The 25,923-nt window shown below is 47.1% G+C and overlaps 1 protein-coding gene across 1 annotated transcript; it reads left to right on the top strand.

Moving 5' to 3' along the window:
• The first annotated feature begins 2,056 nt into the window (after positions 1-2,056).
• Positions 2,057-25,796, top strand: ACTG2 (actin gamma 2, smooth muscle). Its single transcript, XM_002921486.4, has 9 exons — positions 2,057-2,192; positions 11,220-11,381; positions 12,243-12,371; positions 17,641-17,751; positions 18,002-18,086; positions 19,584-19,745; positions 20,525-20,716; positions 23,064-23,245; positions 25,574-25,796. Exons 2-9 carry the CDS (start codon positions 11,256-11,258, stop codon positions 25,715-25,717), a joined length of 1,131 nt encoding a protein of 376 aa, XP_002921532.1. The 5' UTR covers positions 2,057-2,192; positions 11,220-11,255; the 3' UTR covers positions 25,718-25,796.
• Positions 25,797-25,923: the final 127 nt, after the last annotated feature.

Below are 25,923 nucleotides of genomic sequence, written 5' to 3' on the forward strand. Positions count from 1 at the left end.
TGACTGTGCCAACAAGGTGTGAACGTCCTGGCCTCAGTGCTGAATGCTCAGAAGGAAATGCAGCCGACCCTGACACTGTGAAGGGAAACGATGCCCGCTTTAGATTCCTGATCAGGGCAAGAGAAACTGGCACCCTGTCCCCACCCATGGAGGGAGACTCAGAGAAGGAGCTCATGACCTGGGCACCAGCTCTTAGCTGCCTTGGCCAGTGAGGACTGACAGCACTCTGTCCCTGCTGGACAGCTCCCACCTTATCCGCTGCCTGGCATGCCCCACCTTCTCTGAGGGCTTTTGCAGGGGACCTAAAAGGCTCAGAGAAGCTTCCCATTAAGCCTGGAGTTTAGACTTCGCATTACTCAGGTCAATTGTCAAAAGGTAAGTACAGCTCACGATGGCTACAGTGTCCCTTCCCCACAGGGGACAATCCCAAATCCTCATGTAAAGCCTTCCCTAACCTATCCTCTGGTTTCTGTCACTCCTTATCCACATTTCTGTTAATCCTCAGTTCCCGAGGAAGACAAACGTGCCCCAGGCCATTGTGCCAGGACAACAAAACCATGTAGAACTCCCATGCGGTGTCCCCAGAGTGGATGCAGTTGTGCCTGTCTGGACAGCTAAAAGCTGAAGGGAAATGCCATTCATACCTGGAAAAGAAATCCCACATGCCCTGCTTACCTGCTGCCCCCCCTCCCAAGCTCCTTAGTCTTGGGCTGAGTCAGGGGTGGGGGTGGGGTGTTCCCAGGACACCTTAAGCAGGTATTCGATGCATGCTTCTTCCGGTGAAGGATAGGTATCCTGGGCACCCCTGGAGTTTCTGATTCCACCCATCTGAGGTGGAGCATGAGAATGTGCATTTCTAACAGGTCACCAGGTCATGCTGGTGCTGCCTTCCGGTCAGGCAGGGGACCACACTTGGGAATCGCTGGGTTTGAAGATGGGGGAGAGTCAGGAAGGCCAGTTAGGAAGCTGTGTTAGGACCAGAGCCTGAAGCAGAGCGGGCTAGCTGGGGCGAAAGGGAAGCTGCAGAGCTGAGGGGCATCGGGGAGGGTAGGGCCACCGGGAAGGGAGCCCAGCTGGCTGCAGAGCAGGAGGGAGAGGGAGGGGTCTAGACTGACTTGGGGTTTCTAGCCTGAAGGAACAAAGGAAAAACTCTGAGGTAGGGAACCCAGGAGGCACAGTAGTGTTGAGGGGAGGAAACCAGGGTTCAGGTTGGGAGGGTCATCAGGGTGGGAATGTCCAAAAGGCCCTTGGAAATTTCAATCTGGATCAGGCATCAGGTGTAAGGACTGTGGGAATGAGCTGAGAGTGTTTGCCACAGAGCTGGTGGTTGATAGTGTGGGAAATGAAACAGCTGCCCAGAGAGAGTAGATGAATTATGAAGAGAAGAGCAAGAACCACAGGACTGTGGAACATTCTACAAGCTTGTGAGTCTTGTTAGGTGTGTTAAGGCAGCTCCATTGGTCTGTAATTCCCCAAATTTAGGAACTGACAGAGGGAATCCAGTAAGGAGGGGAAAATGGTAGGGGACAGTGAAGTTCCAGAGGTGGCTTAAGGTGTCCAGGTTGACTTGGCCCAGCATTTAGAAGCTTGTCTGAGGGGCAGCAGGTGAGTAGGGCACATGGGATTTCTTTCCCAGCTTTGGATGGCATTTCCCTTCAGCTTTTAGCTGTCCTGGGCTGGTATCAGACAAGGCACAACTGCACCCACTTTGGGGCACAGCATAGTTGTCCCAGACCGACCCTAGGGCGGGGGGGCTGCAGGCAGCAGGGCCTGAGGAGGGAGGTGTGGAGGGAGGAGGCCCACTGCCATTCTTGGTATGGTTCTGTCTCCAGGAGCAGAGCTGCATCTGGCCTCACTCTGGGCAGCTTATAAGGCCTGGTGTGAGTTTTGTTGATGCAAGTGCAGCAAAAAAGGAACAAATCCGCCAGCACCAGGGCTGTTGCCACTGGAGTCCTTTTGCATACATTTTTCAAATGATAATTCACTCTACCCAGCCCCCTTCCCCACCCCCCCCCAGGCCGATTTATTGAAAAAACCACCTTATATGGTAATATTGTTAACACACCGTCAGCTGGCCTTTTTAGGGACTCTGTTTAAAGAAGATCCGCCTCTGGGGTTTTATATTGCTCTGGTATTTATGCGAAAGACACAGCAGCCCTCAGTCACTGGGAGAAGGACCTCTCGTACACTCGGTGAGTACTACACAGCTTCTGCCAGCCCTTCCTTTCTGAGCCTGCCTGGCCCCCTGGGTGCGGGAGGCGCCTCCAGATTGGCCTGGCTTCCGTGACGCCGGCCCAGATCACACGCGAAGGCACTCGGTGGGCAGCGGTGCCTCCAAGCATGCTGCTGCCTTCCAGGAAAAGGCATTTCTGGCCATGGGGCCTCCTGGACAGCCCTTTGATCAGGTGGCAGGCGGGATATAACACCTGTGGTCTCTACTCACCCTGCTCACCTGGGCCAGTGCAGATCAAGACGCTCAGGTCCTTTGTCATGACTCGAATGTCTGAGAGGCTGTTATAGGGGGCAGATACTTTTCGGGGAAAACAGCTTCTTTGCGGGGTTTTTGAATCAAAGCCAACAATGGTCCCAGTGTCTGTGACATGTCTATGTTGGGAATAGGAGTATATTTTCTTCTGTCCCCTTGTGGGTCTCACTGTCCTCTGCTCCATGCTTGGCTGAGATGAATGGAGAATTTTCTCAATCCCTGAAGGCTCCAGGGTCATTGGGGGATGTGGAAATTCAGAACTGGGGGCAGGGCAAGTGTCCTGTGGCATCAAGCAGTTTTTTGAACTGGCATGAACAAATGAAAGAATTTTAGAGCCATCTAATTCATTCTGAAGACACTGAAGCCTAGAGAAGTTAAGTGCTGCCCAAAAGGCTCACAGGCCAACACACACACACACACACACACACACACACACACACACATAATTAAGAGGGAAATGAGACCAAGGGGCTGTTTCCAGGGTCTGCTAACATCTGTTCATGGCTGAGGCAGCTTGGTGTAGTGGTGGAGGCCTTGGAGTCAGACTGCCCAGCTGCCAGAGTTACTGAGTGACCTCAGTTTTCTCACTTGTAAAATGGGAGTACTAGTAATAACATCTACTCAGCAGTGCTGTTATGGGGATTAAATGAGATAATACATTTACAGGGTGCTCAGCTCATCACCGTCAGGGCCCAGCCCTGAGTGCTCAAACTTTAAGAATCACCTGGAGGACTTGTTAAAACATAGATTGTCCTACTCCCCACACCAGACTCTGATTCAGTAGGCCGGAGTGGGGCTGGATAATTTACATTGCTAATAAGTTCCCAGGTAAGGCTGAGGCTGCAGGTCTGGGACCACCCTTTGCGCAAGGAGGCTCTAAGCACTTGCTTTTACTATTTGAACAAGTTTAGATTTTGAGGTTAGCCCTTAGGGTGGAAAAGAGACGGAGCTTCCTCTGGAGGAAATGCATGGGTACGGGAGAAATTGCAATGAGCAGTGGACAGGTCTGGAACAGGTCTGGGACACCAAATGGGCAGTTTGACATCATGACCTTGAGACTAGAGTTCTTTCCTCCTTCCCTTTGCTCGTCCCACCAACAGTTATTGAGTACTTCTATGTGCCAGGCACTGTTCCTGCTCCTCAGGGACAGCGGAGGGGCTTCTGCAATCACTGGGAAAGATGAACAAACAGATAAAGCCCAGGAGGAGCCCTCCAGTTTAGAAGTTATCAGGGAACGCTTCCTGAAGGAACCGTTACCTGAGCTGGATCCTGAAGTAGGACTAGTCTCGGTGTCAGGGAAGCATGGTCTTTGCACTGTTTAAGTGTCTCAATTCCACTGAATTTAGATTTCAAGGTAGGAAGCAGGGAGAGCTAAGGTCAGAGGGGCAGGCAGGGCCGGATTACGAGAACTTCATACACTAAAGGATTAGGCAATGGGGGACCACAGAAGGATGACTCCGAGAGATCCGCCTTGGAAGGGACTGTCCAGGCAGCTACGAGGAGAGTGGCCTGGAACCCGGCGAGAGCGCTGCCGCAGTGCCCTGGGGTTCTGAGCTACCGCCCTGCGGTGGCGCCGAGGTAGAAATAAGAGAGCCTGAGGATTGGTTTGGAGAGGGGTGGGAGGAGTCGGGTGTTGGGCGTGGCCTCCAGGGTGGGCGGTGCGATTCTCTGAGGCGCGATTCCAGGTGGAGGCTGTTGTGGAGGGACGAAATACCGGAAGTGGAGTGAGGTGCCACGGGGTCTGGGGTGCAGACGCCCCGCAGGCAGTTGGTTTTGAGGGTCTGGAGCTTAGGAGATGGGGCCTGGACTGGAGAGGAGCCAGGAGAGCGAGTGAGAGGCCCAGGTAAAAGAGCAGGCCCAGATTCCTAAGGATCAGAAACACTACTAAACAGAAGTCGTTTTTAATTTAATTAATTGTATATCCACCAAGTCAAGATAACATAAAGTTGATAGAGATGCTCCTAGAATTTTCTACCGCAGGAGTGTTTTTCGTTAAATTATTTTCTCTATGAGAAGCTCTCTAATTGCGTGAATATCTGTGTGTATGCGGATTATTATAGGCGGCTGCTTAATGTCATTTGAAGCCCTCACTCCAAAATATTTCTCCAGCTATTGCTGAAGTCTCACCATCTGAGAGGCCTTCCTTTTAGGGCTTAAACTTTGCACTGAGATGAAAATGTCTTTGGAAACTGGCATAAATTCAATAATCCCTTCAATAATCATTGATTGTGAAGTGGATGGTTCAGCTCCTTCCAATATGACAGACTTCATCCTGCGAGCAAGTTCTGATGGAGAAGGGTAAGAGAAATCATAAGGACCATTATTTTTGCAGTCCTTTACAGGAGGGGTTGGCAAACTTTTTCTGAGGAGGGCCAGATAGTAAATATTTTAGGCTCTGCTAGTCTAAAGGTTTCTGTGGCAGGGGCACCTGGGTGGCACAGCAGTTAAGCGTCTGCCTTTGGCTCAGGGCATGATCCCAGCGTTATGGGATCGAGCCCCACATCAGGCTCCTCTGCTATGAGCCTGCTTCTTCCTCTCCCACTCCCCCTGCTTGTGTTCCCTCTCTCGCTGGCTGTCTCTATCTCTGTCGAATAAATAAATAAAATCTTAAAAAAAAATAAATAAAGGTTTCTGTGGCAACTACTCAGGGCTGCCATCATAGGGATAGACGGTATGTACATGAAGGTGTGACTGTGTTCCAATTAAACTTTATTTATAGGCATTGAAATTTGAATTTCATGTAGTTTTCTTGGGCCACAGAATATTATTCTTTGGCTTTTTTTTTTTGCGACCGTTGAAAAATGTCAAGGGGCACCTGACTGGCTCAGTCAGTGGAGCACACGACTCTCGATCTTGGGGTCATGAGTGCGAGCCCCATATTGGGGATAGAGATTACTTAAAAAAATAATAAAAAATTAAGAAAGAAAAAATATCAAAATCGTTCTTAGCTGGTGGGGCACACAAAAACCAGTGTTAGTTTGCCAGCCCCGATTTACAATTTCTAGAGTATTTCCATTTCATTTCCATTATTTCTTTTGCTCCATCATCCCAGGAGATAGATGTTACCCCTTCCATTTTAGAGTTGAGGAAACTGAAGTCCAGAGGCGGAGACAGGGAACTGGGCCATGGGAAGGGGGTGCCCTGAGAGAAGAGACAGGCAAAGAAAGGGGAGCTGGCGGGAACTCTGAAGTCAAATCTTATCTCCGTCAGAGTGGCAGATTGGGGGAGTAACATCTCTGCCCTCATATTTGCCTGAGGGAGGCCAGGGAGATGAGCGAGTGAACAATTTCTTTGCACTCATTATGTCTTTGGGTTTTGGCCACCTAGAGGGGTGGGGGTGGAGTTGTGTCTGTAACTCTATGAAGTCCTCAGTGAAGACCAGATGTAGTACGTGCGGAAAGAGCCGGAACAATTTGATTGACTTTCTCAGAGCAGAAAGTGGTTGTGACCCCAGGAAACCACAGTGACTTTGGCTCTGGTTCAGCCGACACGCTTGATCCTAGCCACAGATTACCCCCAAGCAGCTGAGGAAGGTCTAGAATTTCTCCTGTGGCAGAGACATTCCAGGAGATCCTGGCTCCACGGTAAAGGCCTTCTTCCCAGGCAGTGTGGGGCCCCATGGAGACCCCACTCCAGGCCAGCAGCCCCACCCCTGCCTTCACCTCTGTCACTTCTCATTTGGTCCTGGCTTCAAAAAAGCAGATTTAAATCTACCTAAAGTGCTGCAGAACGGCATTGTTGACTTGACAGCTTTAAGTTGCTTTGTGGTTTGTCTCAGCCGCTGCTCTGCTTGAGAAACAAAGTTCGACACTCTCTTTCTGTGTGTGGGGAACTCAGGGGAAGACAAAAGGGTTCATTGAAAAGCCAGGCAGGCTTGAACTATAAATCACATCAGAGAGAGATGCTGAGGAGACCCTCGAGGGAGATAGTCACAGAGGTGCAGCTTTGCCTCTTGGCCACTTTCTACCATTTGAGGGTGTTTTCCCCTCACGGAGGACCACCTGCTAGAACAGGGAAGCAGAACTGTTTGCCGAGCAGCTTGTGAAGAGAAAGGAAACTGCCCCCGTGTGATTCTCAATCAGGTCCGTGTGAGCGAGCTGTCATGAGACTGGACTGTGCGGACACAAGGATCCCAGGGGCAGAGCAGACCAAGTCTGGGAGGGGGCCACTCAGGTGGTGGGATTGTCACGCAGCATTTATTGAGCACCGACTGTGTGCTAAACACCAAGTTAGGTTCGGGGGCTATAAACATAAATCGCAGACTATACACATAAAACACAGACTTAGTCCTGGCACAGGAGGGGTGCAGAGGCTCAGAGAGAGAAATGAACACAGACCCTTTTGTTTAGGGCTTTTGCTGCCAACAGCTCTAGAGAGACAGAGAGGCAGAAGCAAAAACACCAAACATGGAGAAGTTATGACCGCTTCACTAAGGTGGTGAGGAAGGTGTAAGCTTCAGGCTTTGGAACCTGTCCTGGTTGATGCCAGCCCTGCCTCTTCCTGGCGAAGAGAACTTGGGCCAAGTTCTTCCACTTTTCTGAGACTGGGTTTCCAAATCTGCAAAATAGAAATAAAAATATATTCCCCTGGGGTTTGTGTGTGTGTGTGTGTGTGTGTGTGTGTGTGTGCACGTGTGTGTGTATGAGGATTTAATAATCTATGTGAAGAGCCCCACATTTTTCAAAATTAAAAATCGTTTTTTACCAAAAATGGAAACATGGAATATTCTGTGTTTCACCTAGCAATGCACCTTGCACCTTTTCCATTGCATTAAATATTCTGCTCTCTCCATTGTATGAGGGTTTCTGGCAGTTAGTTTACAAACCAGTTTATTATGCAACAACTTCTTTTGACATGAGATTGTTTCTAATTTTGGTTATTTTAGGCTGTGATAAACCAACTCTTAGCCAAATCTCTGCACTCACCCAGGAATGTTTCCCAAGGATCATTAGGATCCTGGAAGGGCCTTTGTGCAGTCAAAAGATATGCACATTTTTAAGACTTTTGATAAGTTTTTTCGAGTTCCACTTCTGAAGAGTAGTACGGTTTGACACTCGTCAGCCAGGAATGCAAACCCACCTCCCCACACCTTTGCCAGCAAGGGTGGCCCCAAGCACCGGACACAGTATTCCAGCCAGAGGTGAGGTTAGCTTTTATCCTGGTCAACAGAGTACTGCTAACGGTCCACAAGACCCCAGGTTCTGCTCGCAGAGGCTGAGCGAGAGCTATCTCAGTTTGCTTATTTAGACTCACGTGCGGAACCTTGTATTTACCCTCTTCAATTTACTATTATTAGATTCGGTTCATTGTGTCTGTTTCTTGAGGTCTTGGGTTTTGCTTCTTCATGCGGCCTATTTAGTACCACACTCTCTTCCAGCTCTGGAGATTTGATGGGTATGTGCTTCATATTCTCATCCAACGCATTTATAAAAATGTGTGACCAAGGACAAAGAGTGGAGCCCTGAGGCATGTCCTCCAGGTTGATGTTGACCCATTAATTAACACCTTTCAGTGACAGTAACTCAGGCAGCTGTAAATCTGCCTCACTGACTGATTGTTCAGAGCACATGGCTTTGTCAGTAGGGGTACCACAGGAGACCTTGTCCGCTGCCATGATCAAGTTAAGCTCAATGCCTCCCACCTTCTCCTGCATTCCCAGCCCGCAGCGGTGCTGGGAAGAAAAGGGAAGGCTGTCACTCTGCCAACATTTGTTCTTGGTAAACCCTTACTGATTATAAGAAACCACTGCTTCTTTAATAATGCTTTCTTTAACAGGGCCTCCTGGAAACTTGCCTAACTTGCATATCAAGAGTATCCGAGGTTTTAGAAATCTGCTTTCTTTCCCTTTTTGAACATTGGAACAAACTTTGCCCATCTTCAGTCTTCTGACATCCCTTCATCTTCCACCCTTCTGACATGGTAGGAAGTTAGGGATCTTCTCTGCGGTCCAGAAACTGCTACGACCTGCAACAGTACTGTTTTAAGCAGCTAGGTAAAGGTGTTTTCCTTCAATATCCACCTCATCGCAGATCTTGCTTTCCCCTTCCCAATGTTTGTTCTGTTTTTGTTTTTCTGCAAGTCCTTCTCCTCCACATCCATTGATTAATTCACTCATTCATTTTGATGACAATGATTTAAAAGCCCGCCGTGCCAGACATTGTGTTCCCCATCACTGGGAAACAGGACAGACCTAGCTCCAGCCTTTGCAGAGCTGCAAACGAGCCAGGATATGCAGAGTTGAACATTGCTTGTCTGAGTCCAGGGTGCTGTGGGGCAAAGAAGAGGGGCTGCTGACAGACCGGTGGGCCAGAGGTGCCTCATGAAAATGCAGTGTCCATGCAGAGGCGGGGCGGGTAATAGGAGTTAGAGCGGCAAGCAGATGGGGAGAGGGTGCTCCAGACCCTGTGTCTAAAGGTTCAGCAGGCAGAGAAGAGGACACAGTTCAGAGAATGGAAAGGTAAGTCCACATAGGCAGAGTGAGAAGGCCAAGAGGGGGCAAGAGGCAAGATAGCCTGGAGACACAGGCTGGGCCAGACCCTGAGGGGCACTTTGGCCGGAGTCAGAGAGCTGGGACTTGATCCACTTGATATGTTTTTATATTGATGCCATGGGGCATCAACAGGGACAGAGGCAGAGCTGGATTCAGGAATCACAGCAGCCTCTTCCCTAGTGCACCATCTGCTTTGAACATAACAGGGAGCGCTCCCTTTTAGCCTTGAAGTTGTGTTACGAAGCTTCTGCTCAGCCTCAACTTAGGTTTCCTGACCTCGTATTCACAGGCCTGTGGCTCTGTCTCCTCTTTGCTTTGTCCACCTTCAACGTGAGGCCACGGAGGGGCCAGGGTCATAGGTATCTGTAGTACTTGTCTCCTTCCCACCTGTGGTCGAATATTCTGAAGGAAGCTTCCACATGCCTTCCTCCTCAGCAGCCCCCACCTTCTTTCTCTGGATTGCTGAAAGTTGGCCTCCCTGAGCCTTCGGCCAGCACCTTTCCCACGCCCCCCCCCCCGGGGATCCCCAGGCTAGGAGGCTTCTGTTTTCTCTGTGGGGAGAGGCAGGGGCAGTGCTTCCCGGAATCCTCTCTCCTCTCAGGCTGCCTTTCCTCCCTGAGGTGCTTCTACCCTTAAGATTGAACATTTCCCCTGTAACTTCTGTGTCATTTGTCCCTTAATGACATATTATATTGTTGATTTTTATTATAAACTATACATGAATACAGTGTCCTTGGAAAAATATGAAAAACCTCACAGCCATAACCCAGCACCTCCTCTCCCAGGCCCCTGCCTCCTCCAGAGGTAATCAGGGTGATCAGTCGGAGACTTTCTTTTTCAGAACTTTTTGCTATGAGTTTGTGTCCACAAAAAAGAAAATGAGGAAAAATATACAATATTATTTTGTGCTTTAAGAAGAACTCAACGTAGGGGTGTCTGGGTGGCTCAGTGGGTTAAGCGTCTGCCTTCGGCTCAGGTCAGGATCCCAGGGTCGAGTTCCCTGCTCAGTGGGGAGCCTGCCTCTCCCTCTGTCTGCTGCTCCCCACCCACAGCTTGTGCTCTCTCTCTGACAAATAAATAAATACAATCTTAAAAGAAAAAAATAAAAAGAACTCACATAAATTGTTTTATGTTATGCATTCTACTCTGCAACTTGTTTTGTTCACTCAGTAGAGGGGTTTAGAAACCTATCCACCTTAATCCCTATAGATCGGCCTGGCTCTTCTCTTGACTTCAGTGCAGAATCCCATAATTTGGACCTTTGAATAGTTCCAAAGTGTAAGTTTGTGTGTTTTTTGAGTCAGAGTGTCAGTTTCTCTCACCTTTGCCAACACCTATTGAATCTTAACACTACGGTGGGTGAAAATGGTCTTATTTCTCTTGTACTTCCCTGATGACTAGTGAGGCTAACCATCTTGTCATAGAGTTGTGGGGTATTTCTATTTCCTTTTCTGTCAATTAGCTGTTCATACCCCTTGTTTTTCTTTTGAGCTTGTTTACTTCTTTCTTATTGATTTGTAAGTGTTCATGTATATTGTAAATATACAATATATATTGCAGATTTTTTCAACTCCTTTCCTAAATCTCATATCTTTAGAGATTCTCTGTGTTGGATTCAAGCTTCGTAGCCATTTCAGGCCCTTAAGAGACAGGTAGATTCGTTTGCTAGGACTTTCATAACAAAGGACCATAGAGTGGGTGCCTTAAACAACACACATTTATTTTTTCAGAGTTCTGAAGGTTAGAAGTTCAAGTTCAAGGTGTTAGCAGGGTTGGTTTCCTCTGAGGCTTCTCCTTGGCCTGAAGACGGCTGCCCTCTTGCTGTGTTGTCACGTGGTCTCCCTCTGTCCGTGTCTGTGTCCTAATTTCCTGATCCTATAAAGATATCCATCCTGTTAGATTAGTCATATTGAACACCAGTCATGGTAGATGAATGACTTCATTTTACCTTAATTACCTCTCTAAAGACCCTATCACCAAATACAGTCACACTCTGACATACTGGGGGTTAAGACGTCAAAATACGAATTTGGGGAGCGGAGTGTGGGGAACACAATTCAGCCCATGACAACAGGGTAGAGGGAAGAAGTTCACCTGCCAGGGAGTGGGAGTCCGGGTCCATGCCTGTTCCTCGTGGAACTGGGTTCTGGCTGGAGGTGAACTCCAGCTCCCAAACCAAGAATCCTGTCTCCAGCATGATTTTGACAAGTGGCTGACTACTTCTCTCCTCCCCCTGCTCCCAAGGTGCTCCAGCCCCTGGTTCACTTGGCCACACTCACCATGTGTGAAGAGGAGACCACCGCGCTCGTGTGTGACAATGGCTCTGGCCTGTGCAAGGCTGGCTTCGCAGGAGATGATGCTCCCCGGGCTGTCTTCCCCTCTATCGTGGGCCGCCCTCGCCACCAGGTATGTGCTCATCCGGACCCAAGGCTTTCAGCCACTAGGAGAAAGCGCCGCATAGTGGACACTGGACTGAGCTCTGTGTGTGTGTGAGTGTGTGTGTGTGTGTGTGTGCCTGTATTTATGTGTGTGTGAGTTGTATGAGTGTGTGTGTGTTGCAGGTGCGAGACTCTCTTCTGATTAACAGAGGAAGACCTTTGAAACAGCAATATCCAGGACCAAACCCCACACACACCAGGCATGCAGGGATGGTAGTATGTCTGGCTTAAGTCTGTGGGATTGCTAGGTTTGGAAGAAACTTTTTAAAAAATACATGCAAGTAAACAAGACCCTTGCATTTAAGAAATGTATACTCTGTGAGCTAACTTGAGATCATGGGCTAGGATAGAGACAAAAGACTTCACCAGGGGGAGCGCAAAAGGTGGGAGAGATTAAATCTGAGTGGAGGGACCGGGGAAGGAGAGGCTTTGTAGAAAAGGGATAACTGAGGATGCGGAGCTCTGCATATGGGCTGGAGAACAAGAGCCAAGATTGGGAGACAAAAAATGCAAGCAGAGGGTATTTGAGGAGGACAAGCACAAGTGCTGTGTGTGAAGTAAGGGAAGAAGTGTATGAAAGGCCCTGCTCCCTCAGAAAATGATGTCGGAGAGAAAAGAGAGCCAAGCCCACAGGAAAGTCTCCACCATCTCTCCCCGCTGCCCCCACAGTCATGGGTGTCTGCCTCACCCTTATCTCTGTGTCCTGTCTTCGGGGAAGACGGATATCTGTCCTATCTGTATCCTTCTTTAGAGACCCTCCAATTCCTGGATCCCCCTAAGTGGAGCCATCAGCCAACTCACTTCTCCTTCCTTGTCTTTTGCATTGCAGGGTGTCATGGTGGGAATGGGCCAGAAAGACAGCTACGTCGGGGATGAGGCTCAGAGCAAGCGAGGGATCCTAACTCTCAAGTACCCCATTGAGCACGGCATCATCACCAACTGGGACGACATGGAGAAGGTATCAGTGGACCCCCCTTGTAGTAGAATAATGCATCCTCATGACCGTCATCTTCCCTAGGCCTCTGCCCTGCCAACTGCCTCTAAAATGTTTCTTCTGTCCTTCTTTCTTTCCTGTCCATCTGCATGGCTACTCTCCATGGGGCCAACAGCTCTCACTGGATGGTTGCAATGGCTTCCTGATTTCTTTGTCTCCTGCCTCACCATCCAGTGAATTCTCTACACTGCCACAAAGCTTGTCTTTCTGAAAACAGATCATGTCACTCACCTCCTTGGGAATCTTCAGTAGCTCCTCATTAACTGACAGTAGGTCCCTAACTCCCTGTCTGGCATCAGAGGGCCTGTCCCACCCAATGCCCAGCTTCATCCTCTCAGGCAGCTCCCCCCAGCGAAGGGCTCGATGCCACCGCCGCCTCTGCAGGCGCGCGAACGGCTTCTCTCCCTTTCATTTGCCCTGTTGTGACCTCAGGTAGGTGCATTGATGCCAGCTTCTTATGCTGATTCTCTAATGAAAATTCCAAGTAGGACTCTCTAGGGGTTTCTGGAATCTTGTGTGTGTGTGTGTGTGTGTGTGTGTGTGTGTGTGTGTGTGTGTACCCGCGCTCAAGAAAATGCAGAGGTGGGGGACATTTTTTATATAGTAGTTTGTGATCAACAAAATCATGTCTGTGAAATGCTTATAAAGCCCTTCTAATATTCTTTTGATAAATTCTGCTGACATTTGTCTGAGAATCCTTGTTTCTGCAAGGAGTGCCTTTTGAAGTGTAATAGAGTGCTTATCGAACAGACTGAGACCAGAAAAAAAGAATGTTGCTGTGAAATCTGTAATGCACCCTGCTTTTCTCTAAATCCCAGATTCAGTCACTCCGGGTGTGAGATAAATAGACACACCACCATAGCTTTCGTTTCACACTATGGAGTGGCTAAGAGGGCAGACCCCAGAGACAGTGGCAGGGAGATCTGGGAGTGAGTCCTACCTTCTGAGCCTCAGTTTCCTCATTTGTGCAGATAAAAATACTTTTTCATCAGGTTGCTTTGGAAATTGAATTAGGTACCCAGTATAATTCCAAGGCATGCAACATACTACATGCTCAATAAATAGCATATATTATTCATATGGCTCTAACAGTATCTAATTCAAAAACATAATAGACAAAATATTTTAGTATATATGTTAGCAAAGTAATAACAATGTGTGAGCTCTTTATTTTTTAAAATATATTTTATTTATTTATTAGAGAGAGAGAGCATGAGCTGGGGGAGGGTTAAAGGGAGAAGCAGACCACCCACCCCACCAGCATAGCAGAGAGCCAGATGTGGGGCTCCATCCTAAGACCCTGGGATCATGACTAGAGCCGAAGGCAGACACCTGGAATGGGCCACCCAGGTGCCGCATGTGTGAATTCTTTAAAGAAATTCCTAAAAATATATTATGTGCCCGCGGCACCTGGGTGGCTCAGGCAGTTAAGCCTCTCACTCTTGATCTCTACTCAGGTCAGGATCTCAGGTCAGGATCTCAGGGTCATGAGATCGAGCCCCACCTGGGGCTCCAATGTCTCTCTCTCCCCATATGTATATTTATGTATACTCTCTCTAAAAAATGTACATGTATATAGTTATGTATACTACGTGCTTTAAAGAAAAACACAATAGATGAAAGCTGTCAAATCTTCCCAAATTAATTTATAGGCTCATTGCCATTCCAGTAAAAAAACCTCACAGTTTTTAAAATTTTATGTATCTAAGGTGTGACCTGATGACTTGATATACATTTATATGTGTAAGAGCCACAACATTCAAGCTCATTAATGTACCTATCACCTCACATAGTTACTTTTTTTCTTGTACTGAGAACACTTAAGATTTGCCCTCTTAGCAAATTTCAGATACACCATGCTATACATTAAATCGCCAGAATATATTCATCCTGTATAACTGAGACTTTGTACCCCTTGACCAATATCTCCCTAGCTCCCCTTCCCCTTCCCCCATTTTTTAATTCTGCAAAATAATCATAAGGTATGTCTGGAGAAATAAATAAGGCAAAATTTATGAGAGCAAAATGAGTGAGAAAAACTATGAAAGGAGACTTGCCATACCCACATATTAAAATATAGTATAGTTATAAAAATTAAAACAGTTTGGCACCAGCACAAAAGTAAAGAGGAAATACATGATAAACTTTGAACACCAAAGGGAGAAAAGGATTATTCAGTGAATTATTCCAGGACAACTAATGAATTGTTTTAGGGTTGGGGAGTCTTCATTGCCTTTACCTCATACTATTTCACCAAACCCATATCAATTGAATATAAAAGTAAAATATAAAAATTCAAATGGTAAAAAAAAATGCCATATAGTAAGCATGAGCATTCATCAAATTTCTGGTGAAAGAAGTCTTAGAGGAAAAGATGACAAATGTGATTTCTTAAAAATCATAACTTCTAGTATTTGGAAAAAATATCCAAATTTAAAAGACAAAAAACAGGGGCGCCTGGGTGGCACAGCGGTTGAGCGTCTGCCTTCAGCTCAGGGCGTGATCCCGGCGTTATGGGATCGAGCCCCACATCAGGGCTCTTCCACTACAAGCCTGCTTCTTCCTCTCCCACTCCCCCTGCTTGTGTTCCCTCTCTCGGGCTGTCTCTATCTCTGTCGAATAAATGAATAAAATCTTTAAAAAAAAAAAAAAAGACAAAAAACAAATTGCAAAAGAATTCATGGGTGCAATGAAGATTAACGTAAACAGCTAGTGTAAATTGATCGTTAAAAATTTAAAGTCTTCACCAGACAAATAAACAAAGGATATGATTAGATAATTTGCCAAACAGAAATTATAAGAAGTTGCAAATCTGAAAAAACTTAAACTCATTTGCAAGAAATGTAAATTTTCAAAGTTAAACAATGTTTTCCTATCAAATTATTTCGTATATTAAGAGTGAGAGCCCTGAATGCAGGTACAGGTAAAACGGGCTTTCTTATTCTGGAGTAAAGAGTAGCTTAACCTCTTTGTCGATAATGGAAATCAGGAAGTCTTCCAATCGCCATGCTCTTTAGCCTAGTAATTCCACTTTAAAAATTCTTTTCTTTGGAAACGTCCTGAATAGAAAAAAGAAAATGTAACATGCACAAAGATAACTATGACAGGATTATCTATAAAAAAAATCGAAGATACTATCAATAGTAATATGATTAAATACATGATGGTATATGATGAAATGTGTAGGCATTAAAAATAAATGTTCAATTTATTAAACATAAATATTTACTATGGAAAAGGAAAAATTTTAAAAGATTTTATTTATTTGAGAGAGCAAGTGAGAGAGCACGAGCAGGGATGAGGGGGAGAGGAAGAGAGAGAAGCAGACTCCCCACTGAGCAGGGAGCCCAGGACTAGATCCCAGGACCCTGGGATCATGACCTGAGCCGAAGGCAGACACTTAACCCACTGAGCCACCCAGGCACCCTGAAAAAGGAAATTATTTATGTTACACTAACTGAAAAGTGGGAAGAAACAATGAATGTAAAAGTATAAAAATAGCATAATAAGTAAATACAAGCATATGAAATAATAAATGGTGATAGAAATATATTTGAGAATACTTAAAGGTGAAAGATTACTAAGAAGAAAAAGCGAAAATGTCAACTATATATTACCAGGTGATAGAAATGTGGGAGATTTTTACTCCTCTTAAAAATATTTTTCTAATTTTAAAATTATCAATATCTTTAATTTTTAAAGTACTTTATAAGAGTTCTAAAAAGTGAAATGAATGAAGGGCAGGTGTTTGGGCCCAACGTCCAAGATTCTGATTCGTGGGTCTGGCTAGAGCCTGCACTGATGACAGTTGCCCCAGGTGACTCTGGTACAAAGCATCTAGGGCCCACATTTGAACAAATACTGACATCACCCAATGAAGACTAATTGCCATTCACGTCTGCTGTGAAGCTCTCACAGACAGGGCCTCTGCTGGCGCCATCTTCTCTGCCTCCGATGCCCTTCGCAGCTGCCGGACACCTTCCTCTGCCTGCAGGGCCTGCTCAAGTCCCCCACATAATGAACTGCCTCTTCTTGTACTCAAAATGTGGATATGTCTTTGTATGTTTTCTTCTTGGGTGTTTTTCTCCCCTCCAGACTTTGAAACCAAGATGAAGGGGCTGAATCTGATTCATATCTGCCCCCACCACAGTTAGCACCATCCTAGCCCAAAGCCAGGAGCCCCCAAATATATGGGTACAACGGAAACAGATGATTCTCTGCCCCGCCTCTGAGGCAATCAGAGCCGTAGGTCCCTGCCACTTTGCTGAATCCCTCTGAAATAAACTCCTGTTGGGTCGTCTTGGATCACTGGCCACAGTGGGAAGAAATTACTTCCTCTAAAGCAGTGATTCTCAACAGGAGCGATTTTGCCTCCCGGGGGGTGTTTGGCAACGTCTGGAGACATTTTTGCTTGTCGTTGCTGGAGAGGTGCTACTGGTGTCTAGTGGGTGGAGGCCAGGAACGCCAAACATCCTAGAACGCACAGGTCAGCCCCCCTCGTCGAGGAATTATCCAACTGAAAATGTTAAAGTGCTGAGGTTGGGAAACCCTGCTGTAAGGCCCAGCCTGGTCAGTAATGAACAGCGACAGTTCAACCTTCCCTGTCAGGGTCCCAGCAGGACATAGTATACACTCAGCAGGTGTTCTGAAATTAAGAAAGGACTACTTGGAGAGGCGTGAGCAGGGTTATGGGATGTCGAGGCACCCAAGTACTGGAACAGCGGAACAGTCTGACATCCGGAAGCCTGAAGGATGGGGGTGGGGCAGCATCGCTAGAGCTGGAAGAGGGGCCCGACAGGAGCGGGGCTCACAGAGGGCCACGCCATTGCTTGGAGAAACACCCTGACCTCTCTCCCTCTTCCCACTCTCCAGCCTCTTGCTGGTGTCTTCCATCAGCCAAACATAGCCAGAAACCAGGAAGCAAGGAATACTAAGGGAAGCAATTGGCCTGACCCCCCAGGGCAGAAAGTGGGGAGAGATGGAAGAAGAGAAAAGATGGGGGAAGTTCAAAGGGAAATAATCAATATGTTAAGTATATAGGCCCCAGGTCTGAGTCCTGTCTGGGGCCCTGTTGAAAAGGAACATGATCTCTAAAGGTCAAGCAGAACTTCCCAGGACTCCTCTCCAGAACCCAGCCGGTGCTATGGACATTGTGTCATACTCCCCCATCATAAGCATGCCAACTGGAATTTTCTGGGACTCTCCTTGGCTCATTTGACTTTTTCTCAACCAGATCTGGCACCACTCCTTCTACAATGAGCTGCGGGTAGCACCTGAGGAACACCCCACCCTTCTGACAGAGGCCCCCCTAAATCCCAAGGCCAACAGGGAGAAAATGACCCAGGTAAGAGGCCAGAAAGTCTTAAATGTGAGCACAAGAATACAGCATGGATCCCCTTCTCCCTTTCATGAATCAGTACAACAAAAATGTTTGTGGACATGCTATGTGCGTAGTCTATGCCAGGCACTGTGGAAGGTGGGAGTGGGGTAAAAAGGCACAACCCTTTCCCTTAATAAGCTTACAAACCATCCTGTGAGCCAAGAGGTGCTATGATTTCTGCCAGATCATCCTTTATCTTGCATTGTCCTTTCAGATCATGTTTGAGACCTTCAATGTCCCTGCCATGTACGTCGCCATTCAAGCTGTGCTCTCTCTCTATGCTTCTGGCCGAACAACAGGTGAGCAGCATATAATCTGATCCCTTCCTGACTTTAGGGGGCAGAAGGGAAAGGGGGATTCCTGCAGTGGTTTCTGCTCAGGAGAATCAAAGGGACAGCCAAAATCCAGGGAAAATGCTGCATAGGGGTTACAGAAGGGAAGCCCGTGTAGAATGCATTCAGGTCTACCCAGCAGAGCTGGCAAGAATTTATATGAACAAAGCAGGCCTAGTACATCCAGCAGGGGCCGTTTTCCTCACAGCAGTCAGTCCCCGAGCTTACACACACTTTCCAACAATCCTGGAATGTTTCTGCTCACGAACCTGTGTTGGTGGCTGTGTATGCGCCCTTGGTATAGAAAGGTGCTCAGGGAAACAGAGGGAACTTCAAGATAAAGCAGTTTGTAATGGGGACTTGACAGCTTCCGTGAACATAGTTTAGTTCATTCATTCAAGTAGTCCTTATTTGTTCATTCATTTATTCATTCATCAGATATTTTTCCATTACTCCCTAGCATTTGCCAAAGACTGCACCAGGCCATGGGCATACACCGACAGACAAGACAGCCCTGCCACCAGGGAGCGAACAGTCTAGTGGTGGGGGGGAGGCAAACACGAAAGATAATGTCACTGCTGATGACAAGGACAGTGATGGGGAATGTATGATGGCTCTGTAATTTACTTGTTTTAACATTTCTCTACTGGTGGACTTTATGGTTGTCTCCAATTTTTATTTTTTATTATAAAATATGCTGTGGTGATCAGCATCCTTGTACAAGTATAAGCTACTGGTCCCTGGATATTTATTTTGCATCTGGCCCTTTCTAAACAATTAGCACTAATCATGTCTCAGTTGATTGTCTAGGGTCTTCTAGGTATCCAGCCTCATCATCTGCAAACAATGACAATTCTGTTTCCTTTTGTTAATACCTCTTATTTCTATTTTCTGTCATATTGCATTGGCTAGAACATCTAGGACAATAGTAAACAATAATGCAATAATAATATTACACTGTTTCTCCATCAATTATGATATGACTGTTGGATTGAGAGAGATTTATTATCATGTTGAAAAGCTCATTTCCCTCCATGATTTATTAAGTTTCATCAGTAGAGAATGTTAATTTTTTTTTTCAAATTGGCTGGTTTTTGTAGTCCCTTCCAGATCTAGCATTCTCCATGCATGTGCGTATGTGTTAGTTTAATGCCAGAAGGATGTGCAAATTATCCATCTCCCTTAAAGAATGGGCAATTGAGATGCACATTGACAAATATGCAGTACTGTGAAAGTGTTTGAAGGAATACAAGAAGGGAAGATGTTTTACTTGCCTTCCAGAAGGCTACAGCCTCATTTGGAAGAATAAATGATGTACACAAAAATTATTATTGATGATCGTTATGGTGGGTGAATTTTTTCAGCTGCTAGAGAAAAATATGGTAGTTGAAGACCATTTGGCAACTGGTCCCAGAAAGATAAATGACAAGAAGTTTTCATAGGTCCTATCCCCTCTCTCCATAGGCATCGTGCTGGATTCAGGGGACGGCGTCACCCACAATGTCCCCATCTATGAGGGCTACGCACTGCCCCATGCCATCATGCGCCTTGACCTGGCTGGCCGTGACCTCACTGACTACCTCATGAAGATCCTCACAGAGAGAGGCTACTCCTTTGTGACCACAGGTATCCAGCCCCTTTCCTGATTCTGACTTGAGCTCAAACCAAATCTGATCTAGGACCAGACATTCTCTGATGAAAAGTCTGTGGCGCCCTGTCCTCAAACTCTCTTGAGATAGACGGGGAGGATTCTGGGCTGCGGCTGGGACTTTGGACAAGACCAGATAGTCAAGGCAGCCTTATTTATAGAGGAAGATTCCCAACTAAGATGCTCCCGGGATGGGAACAAGGCCTCCTTAAGTGCACACTTTCACAGCATTCCCGCCTTCCCCAGGGACCTGCTGTCTCTGTCTATGTCTACACCAGAATCTGAGCTGGTTTTTACAGGGTTAAATGGTAGTAAAAATCTGATGATGCATTTTGTTACATAAGGGCATTTATGGTTTGTCTGAGGACACATGGAATAAATAAGGCCTGAATTTCTAAGGAGAAATTGTCATGCCTCAGTGCCCACCCCAGGCTAGAGGGAATTTTAGGCAGGGGCTTTCCTAGATTTTGTAAGATCGCAACAAATCCTCCTACGTCTGTACTGGAAATGTGTCCTGTAAGGCCCTCAGGGAGGCCCGTAGCTTTGTCAGGGAAGAGTAAAGACAGCAAGGAGAAAAGCCATGCCAAGTTTTGCCTGGGAATCAAGATTTTGAACCTGCACTTTAGGAAGAGGAAAGAAAAATTCACATTTGTCCTAAAAATGAATCCAAAGTAGAGGAAGAGGTTTTCATGGAGATCAAAATAGGACAAACTAACAGAACAGAGTATCTATTTTCTGTCATTTCTACTCTTTCTAGCCGAGCGAGAAATTGTGCGAGACATCAAGGAGAAACTGTGCTATGTGGCCCTGGACTTTGAGAATGAGATGGCCACGGCAGCGTCCTCTTCCTCCCTGGAGAAGAGCTATGAGCTGCCAGATGGGCAGGTCATCACCATTGGCAACGAGCGCTTCCGCTGCCCCGAGACCCTCTTCCAGCCTTCTTTCATCGGTGAGGTGCTACCCCCTGTCCCTGCTAATTGGGAGGGGAGGAGGTGGAGGAGTGGGGAAGGGATGGAGGGAGAAACACCAGGAGTCACCCACACTTTGTTTAGAGTTTATACTTAGCCCATATTTTTCCAGGAAGGGCCAAAAACACATCAACAATACAATTGGATAAAATCTAATTTTTATTTATTTATTTTTAAGATTTTATTTTTTTAAGTAATCTCTACATCCAACGTGGGGCTCGAACTCACAAACCCAAGATCAACTGTCACATGCTTTACCGACTAAGCCCAGCCAGGCACCCCGATAAAATCTAATTTTATTTTATTTATTTTTTTTAAGATTTTATTTATTTATTCGATAGAGATAGAGACAGCCAGCGAGAGAGGGAACACAAGCAGGGGTAGTGGGAGAGGAAGAAGCAGGCTCACAGCAGAGGAGCCTGATGTGGGGCTCGATCCCAGAACGCTGGGATCACGCCCTGAGCGTGAAGGCAGACGCTTAACCGCTGTGCCACCCAGGCGCCCAAAATCTAATTTTAAATAAAAGGATAGAGATATCAGAATAAAAGAAAAGCAGAATAGGGAATATAACGTAAAACTAAGAATAAGGTTAATACACAAAACACTTCTTTTTTTTTTTTTAAGATTTTATTTATTTATTTGATAGAGATAGACAGCCAGCGAGAGAGGGAACACAAGCAGGGGGAGTGGGAGAGGAAGAAGCAGGCTCATAGTGGAGGAGCCTGATGTGGGGCTCGATCCCAGAACGCTGGGATCACGCCCTGAGCCAAAGGCAGATGCCTAACCGCTGTGCCACCCAGGCGCCCCAATACACAAAACACTTCTTGGATCGCTCAACATTTAGGTCACTGGGGTCAAAACCCACAGGAGTAAGAAGGATGGGTTTGGGGTCAGACCTGGTCTCAGGTCTGCCCCTTTAGAGCAGCCACCTTGGACGTGTTACCTTCTTTAAAACTCAGTTTTCTCATCTATAAAGTGGAAATAATGATTAGTGCCAACTAGGTAGGGTTGCAACAAGGATTAAATAAGAGAATATTTAGTACAAGGACAACTACTTTCTTGAGTGTATAGGAAGAGTTGGGTCTGTAAGCAAATGTTAATGGACAGTGTAGTATTACATAGCAGCTGAACAAAGTCATATAAACCTATAATAAATCAGTAAAGTCTTCGTAGGGAAGGCAAATGTTTGAACACAGTCGTGAAGAATGAGTAGCATTTGATGGTATCTGGGAACGGAAGGAGTGCAGGATGGAGAATGGCATACAAGGCAGTTGGAAGGGTACATGTAAAGACATGGAGGTGTGAAAGGTCATGTTCTACTTTGGACACAATGAGAGAAGTGTGTGTGTGTGTGTGTGTGTGTCTGTGTGTGTTTGCACACAGGGGAAACTGGGGAGAGTTGCTGGGCCGCACCAAGAGCGTAGGGTTAATCTCATCAGCAATGAGATCCCTGAAAGTTTTTAGGCAGCAGTGTAACAAGGTCGGGTTTGTAGTTTAGGAAGATTCTTCTAACCTCAGTGTGAAATTATGTCACATGGAGAAAAGACTAGGGGTGGGGGAGGCCAGGAAGGAAGGCATGAGCTGGTTTGGCCTGCAGGACTTTCACTGTGGAAGGCTCTGTTGGCAGACTAACATAGCTAGATGTAACCTGTAGATAAGGGGGGGGGGCTGTCAAAGATGATGTGATGGGTATATCCAGGCAACGGAATATTTTTTGATAATAAAAGAGATTAAAGCACCGACACACGCTGTGACATGGATGGACCTTGAAAACATTAGGTGAAGTGTGAACATTAACATACCATTAAGTGAAAGGCACCAGACACAAAAAGTACATATTGTAGGATTCCGTTGATCTGAAATGTCCAGAACACGCCAAACTATAGAGACAGAAAATAAATTAGTGGTCACCTAGGGCTGGGGAAGGGGAAGATCGCAGTATCTGCTCATGGGTACAGAGTTTCTTTTTGGGGTGTTACAAATGTGCTAAAATTAGATTTGGGCAGTGGTTGCACAATCCATGAATCTACTAAAAACTACTGGACTTTGAAAGGGTGAATATTATATGTGAATTATAACTCTATAAAGCTTGAAAAAAGATGACTCAGTGAAAGTGTTCCCTTAGAAATAGACCTCAGCTGATCAATGTGAAAGATCATCAGAACAGGAGGAACCAAAGGCCAGTTAGAGGTCTGGTCCTGTCATCCGTTTGGGAGGTGATTAAGGGCTAAACTAAGGTAGCGGCAACAACAGAGGATCACTTGAGGAGCTGGAGGTGTGGGTGTTTATGAACTGACGGGTGTTAATGGACACTATGACCTGTGCTAGGCATGGAGTCCGCTGGGATTCATGAAACCACCTACAATTCCATCATGAAGTGTGACATCGACATCCGCAAGGACTTATATGCCAACAATGTCCTCTCGGGGGGTACCACCATGTACCCCGGCATTGCTGACAGGATGCAGAAGGAGATCACAGCCCTGGCCCCCAGCACCATGAAAATCAAGGTGAGTCCTGCTCCAGTTCCCTCCATCCTGTTCTTTGGACAAAGACCTCCTACTTGGGACCTGCTCCCAGTCAGTCTGCGGGGCCCATAGACTGGTGGTCTCCTGGGCTCACGGTGTCCTGGGCCGGGACAGATTTCATCCCGGGGGATTATGTTCCTCGGGCACTGATGAACTGGAGACATGTTTATCATGGTATCTCAAATGTGATCATATAACATCCTATAAGAAGGGGGTGAAAGAATTGGGGATGAAGAGAATACGGAGGGGGTCGAGGGTACAATCAGGAGGAGGGAAATAGGAAGAAAAGAAAGAAGCATCTTTAGACTTTAAAAGGGATGTGGGTGTTACCTCAGAGGAGGATGAAAGTTCCAGAGAGAAAGTTTGGCGTGGGGCAGGCTGCTGGTTCAAACTCACAGGGACATCACTTGATTCCTGGACAGCCTGTGATCTGTTGTCCTCCCCACGCAGCGGCTCACCAAGGCAGCTCACCTCGCAGGCCTCGAGAGAAAGGCGGCCCACTTGTCTTCTGCTTCTCCCCAGCCTCTGGGCCCCAAGCAACCATACAGAGCGTTGAGGGCTTCGAGGAACTTTGCTGCTAGCAGGTTTAGAAAAGGAGTTGGGAATTGAGCAGAGATAACAAATAGGTTGAAAGTTACAAAGTCTCACAATAAAGTTGGTCTCTGGGAGTTGGCTACATCTGAGGGAGTGTATTCTAAGAAACTTTTTCACAAAGGAAGGCTGCCCCAGGGCTTCCCCCTGCCAGGCAGATGGTGCTCAGCATAGGCGAGCGGAGCAGGTTACCGGAAAACAGGTGGGAGCCTGTGGGCCCTTCTCACCGGGAGCCACTGGAGCAGCCATGCTTACTGAGGCCTGCCACACGGGGGCCTCGCGCCAGGCCCGAGGCAAGGGCTTTTCACCAGGACCATGTATCAGGATACCACACCTCGCCTCACCCCTAGATTCTGGCTCACCAGGTCCGGGGTGCCCCCAGCACCCACAGTGATAAATTAACACCAGCGCTTTGATGCATATCCCAATTTAGGAGCCACTGCCCTGAGTTTCACAGCACATGGCAGCCTTCAGGTTTAGAAGCTAATCGGTAGACATGATCACTGAAAGGCACCGTAAATCAGACAAGAGGGGGAAGCGCACTTGAGGCGGGGGAGACAGACCGAGCCCCAGGGTGTGTGTGCAGGTACAAACAGCCCAGCCAAACGTGACAGCAGGATTTGTGTAGAGGAACTGGGGAGATGGGACAAGTGTCGAGGATATAGAAGAAGGGGGTGGGGTGGGGTGGGGTGGCACTGAGACAGAGGACTGCAGCCCAGGACAGCCCAGACTCTTCTTAAAACCAGAGCCGCACAGCAATAACACGGCTGTGCTGGGCCTTGAGGTATCAGTCCAGAGTGACCGAGTGCCTTTGTCTGACTGAATAATAAGAAAACTTCTCAAGATCCTTCTTCTTCTGCAATTCCATGATCTCTACAATTTAGGAAAGATGGAGAGAGGGTCTAAGGAGACAAAAACAATCAGTTTGGTGTCTGGTTTATTCTGGCCCTGACTTCTTAGACCCTTTAGTAGCTGTCCCTCTGGATTCACTTGTGGGTGGAGTTCAAAGTTGTTTGACAGGCAACCAACTTCTAGAGGCTAAGCTCAGGACTCCCGGTGGCAAGGATGCACCGTGTGTCTATGAACTTGAGAACTTGTCAGATACCAGTGGCTACTGACAGATGAAGCTCAAGACAGGGTCTGAGTGCTTGTGGCCCTTTCCCTACAGAGGTTTGGTCAGCACTGCTAAGGAACGAGCAACTGTGCGATCTCAGGGACGTAACCATCGGTATTTACGGTGCGTGCATCTGCAGGTCAGCTGGGAGTCAGCTGATCGAAGTCAGGTGGGGCCGGCAGCTCTGTCGCTCTCGCTAGCTCAGGTCAGGTCCGTGGCTCTCACGACGGGGTCCAGGCTGAAGGCCAGCAGCTTCTCAAGGGAAGCCCCTCTCATCAAGAGCGCAGAGGCACGGCTGCGTGCCTGAGGCACATTTCGGGCTCCTGTTTGTGTCATGTCTGCTAACGTCCCATCGGTCAAAGCAAATACAGGGCCCGGCCCAGAGTCACAGGGTGAAATAGCGCATCCTTCCCATGGGGGGAGGCCGAGGGCGGGAGTAAAGATTTGAGCAACAGTCTCATCTACCACAAGGTCTACCCCGTTTGGTTCTGCCCGTGGAGGCCGTCCTTCTCTGGGGCAGCCCGGCACTGTGATGAGATGACCTCCTGGACCACCTCCTATTCCCTCGGGCACTAATCATGATTCACCACATTTATTCTTTGCAGATTATTGCTCCCCCAGAGCGGAAGTACTCGGTCTGGATTGGAGGCTCCATCCTGGCTTCTCTCTCCACCTTTCAGCAGATGTGGATCAGCAAGCCTGAGTATGATGAGGCAGGGCCCTCCATTGTCCACAGGAAGTGCTTCTAAAGTCAGAACAGATTCTCTGGGGATCCCCTGGAGACTGCTGTGTTACCAATCATGAAACATTAAAACCTGCAAGCCTTAACTTCTCTGTGTGGGGGGTTTTTCCACCCTGGGCTTTTACACAGTGCTAAGGGCTTTTCACACCTCATCTCTCATCCACACAATGATCCTGTGAGATGCGTATATTCCCATATTACAGATGAGGAAAC

This window comes from Ailuropoda melanoleuca, chromosome 4, assembly GCF_002007445.2.
Source record: "Ailuropoda melanoleuca isolate Jingjing chromosome 4, ASM200744v2, whole genome shotgun sequence".
Classification (NCBI taxonomy): domain Eukaryota; kingdom Metazoa; phylum Chordata; class Mammalia; order Carnivora; family Ursidae; genus Ailuropoda; species Ailuropoda melanoleuca.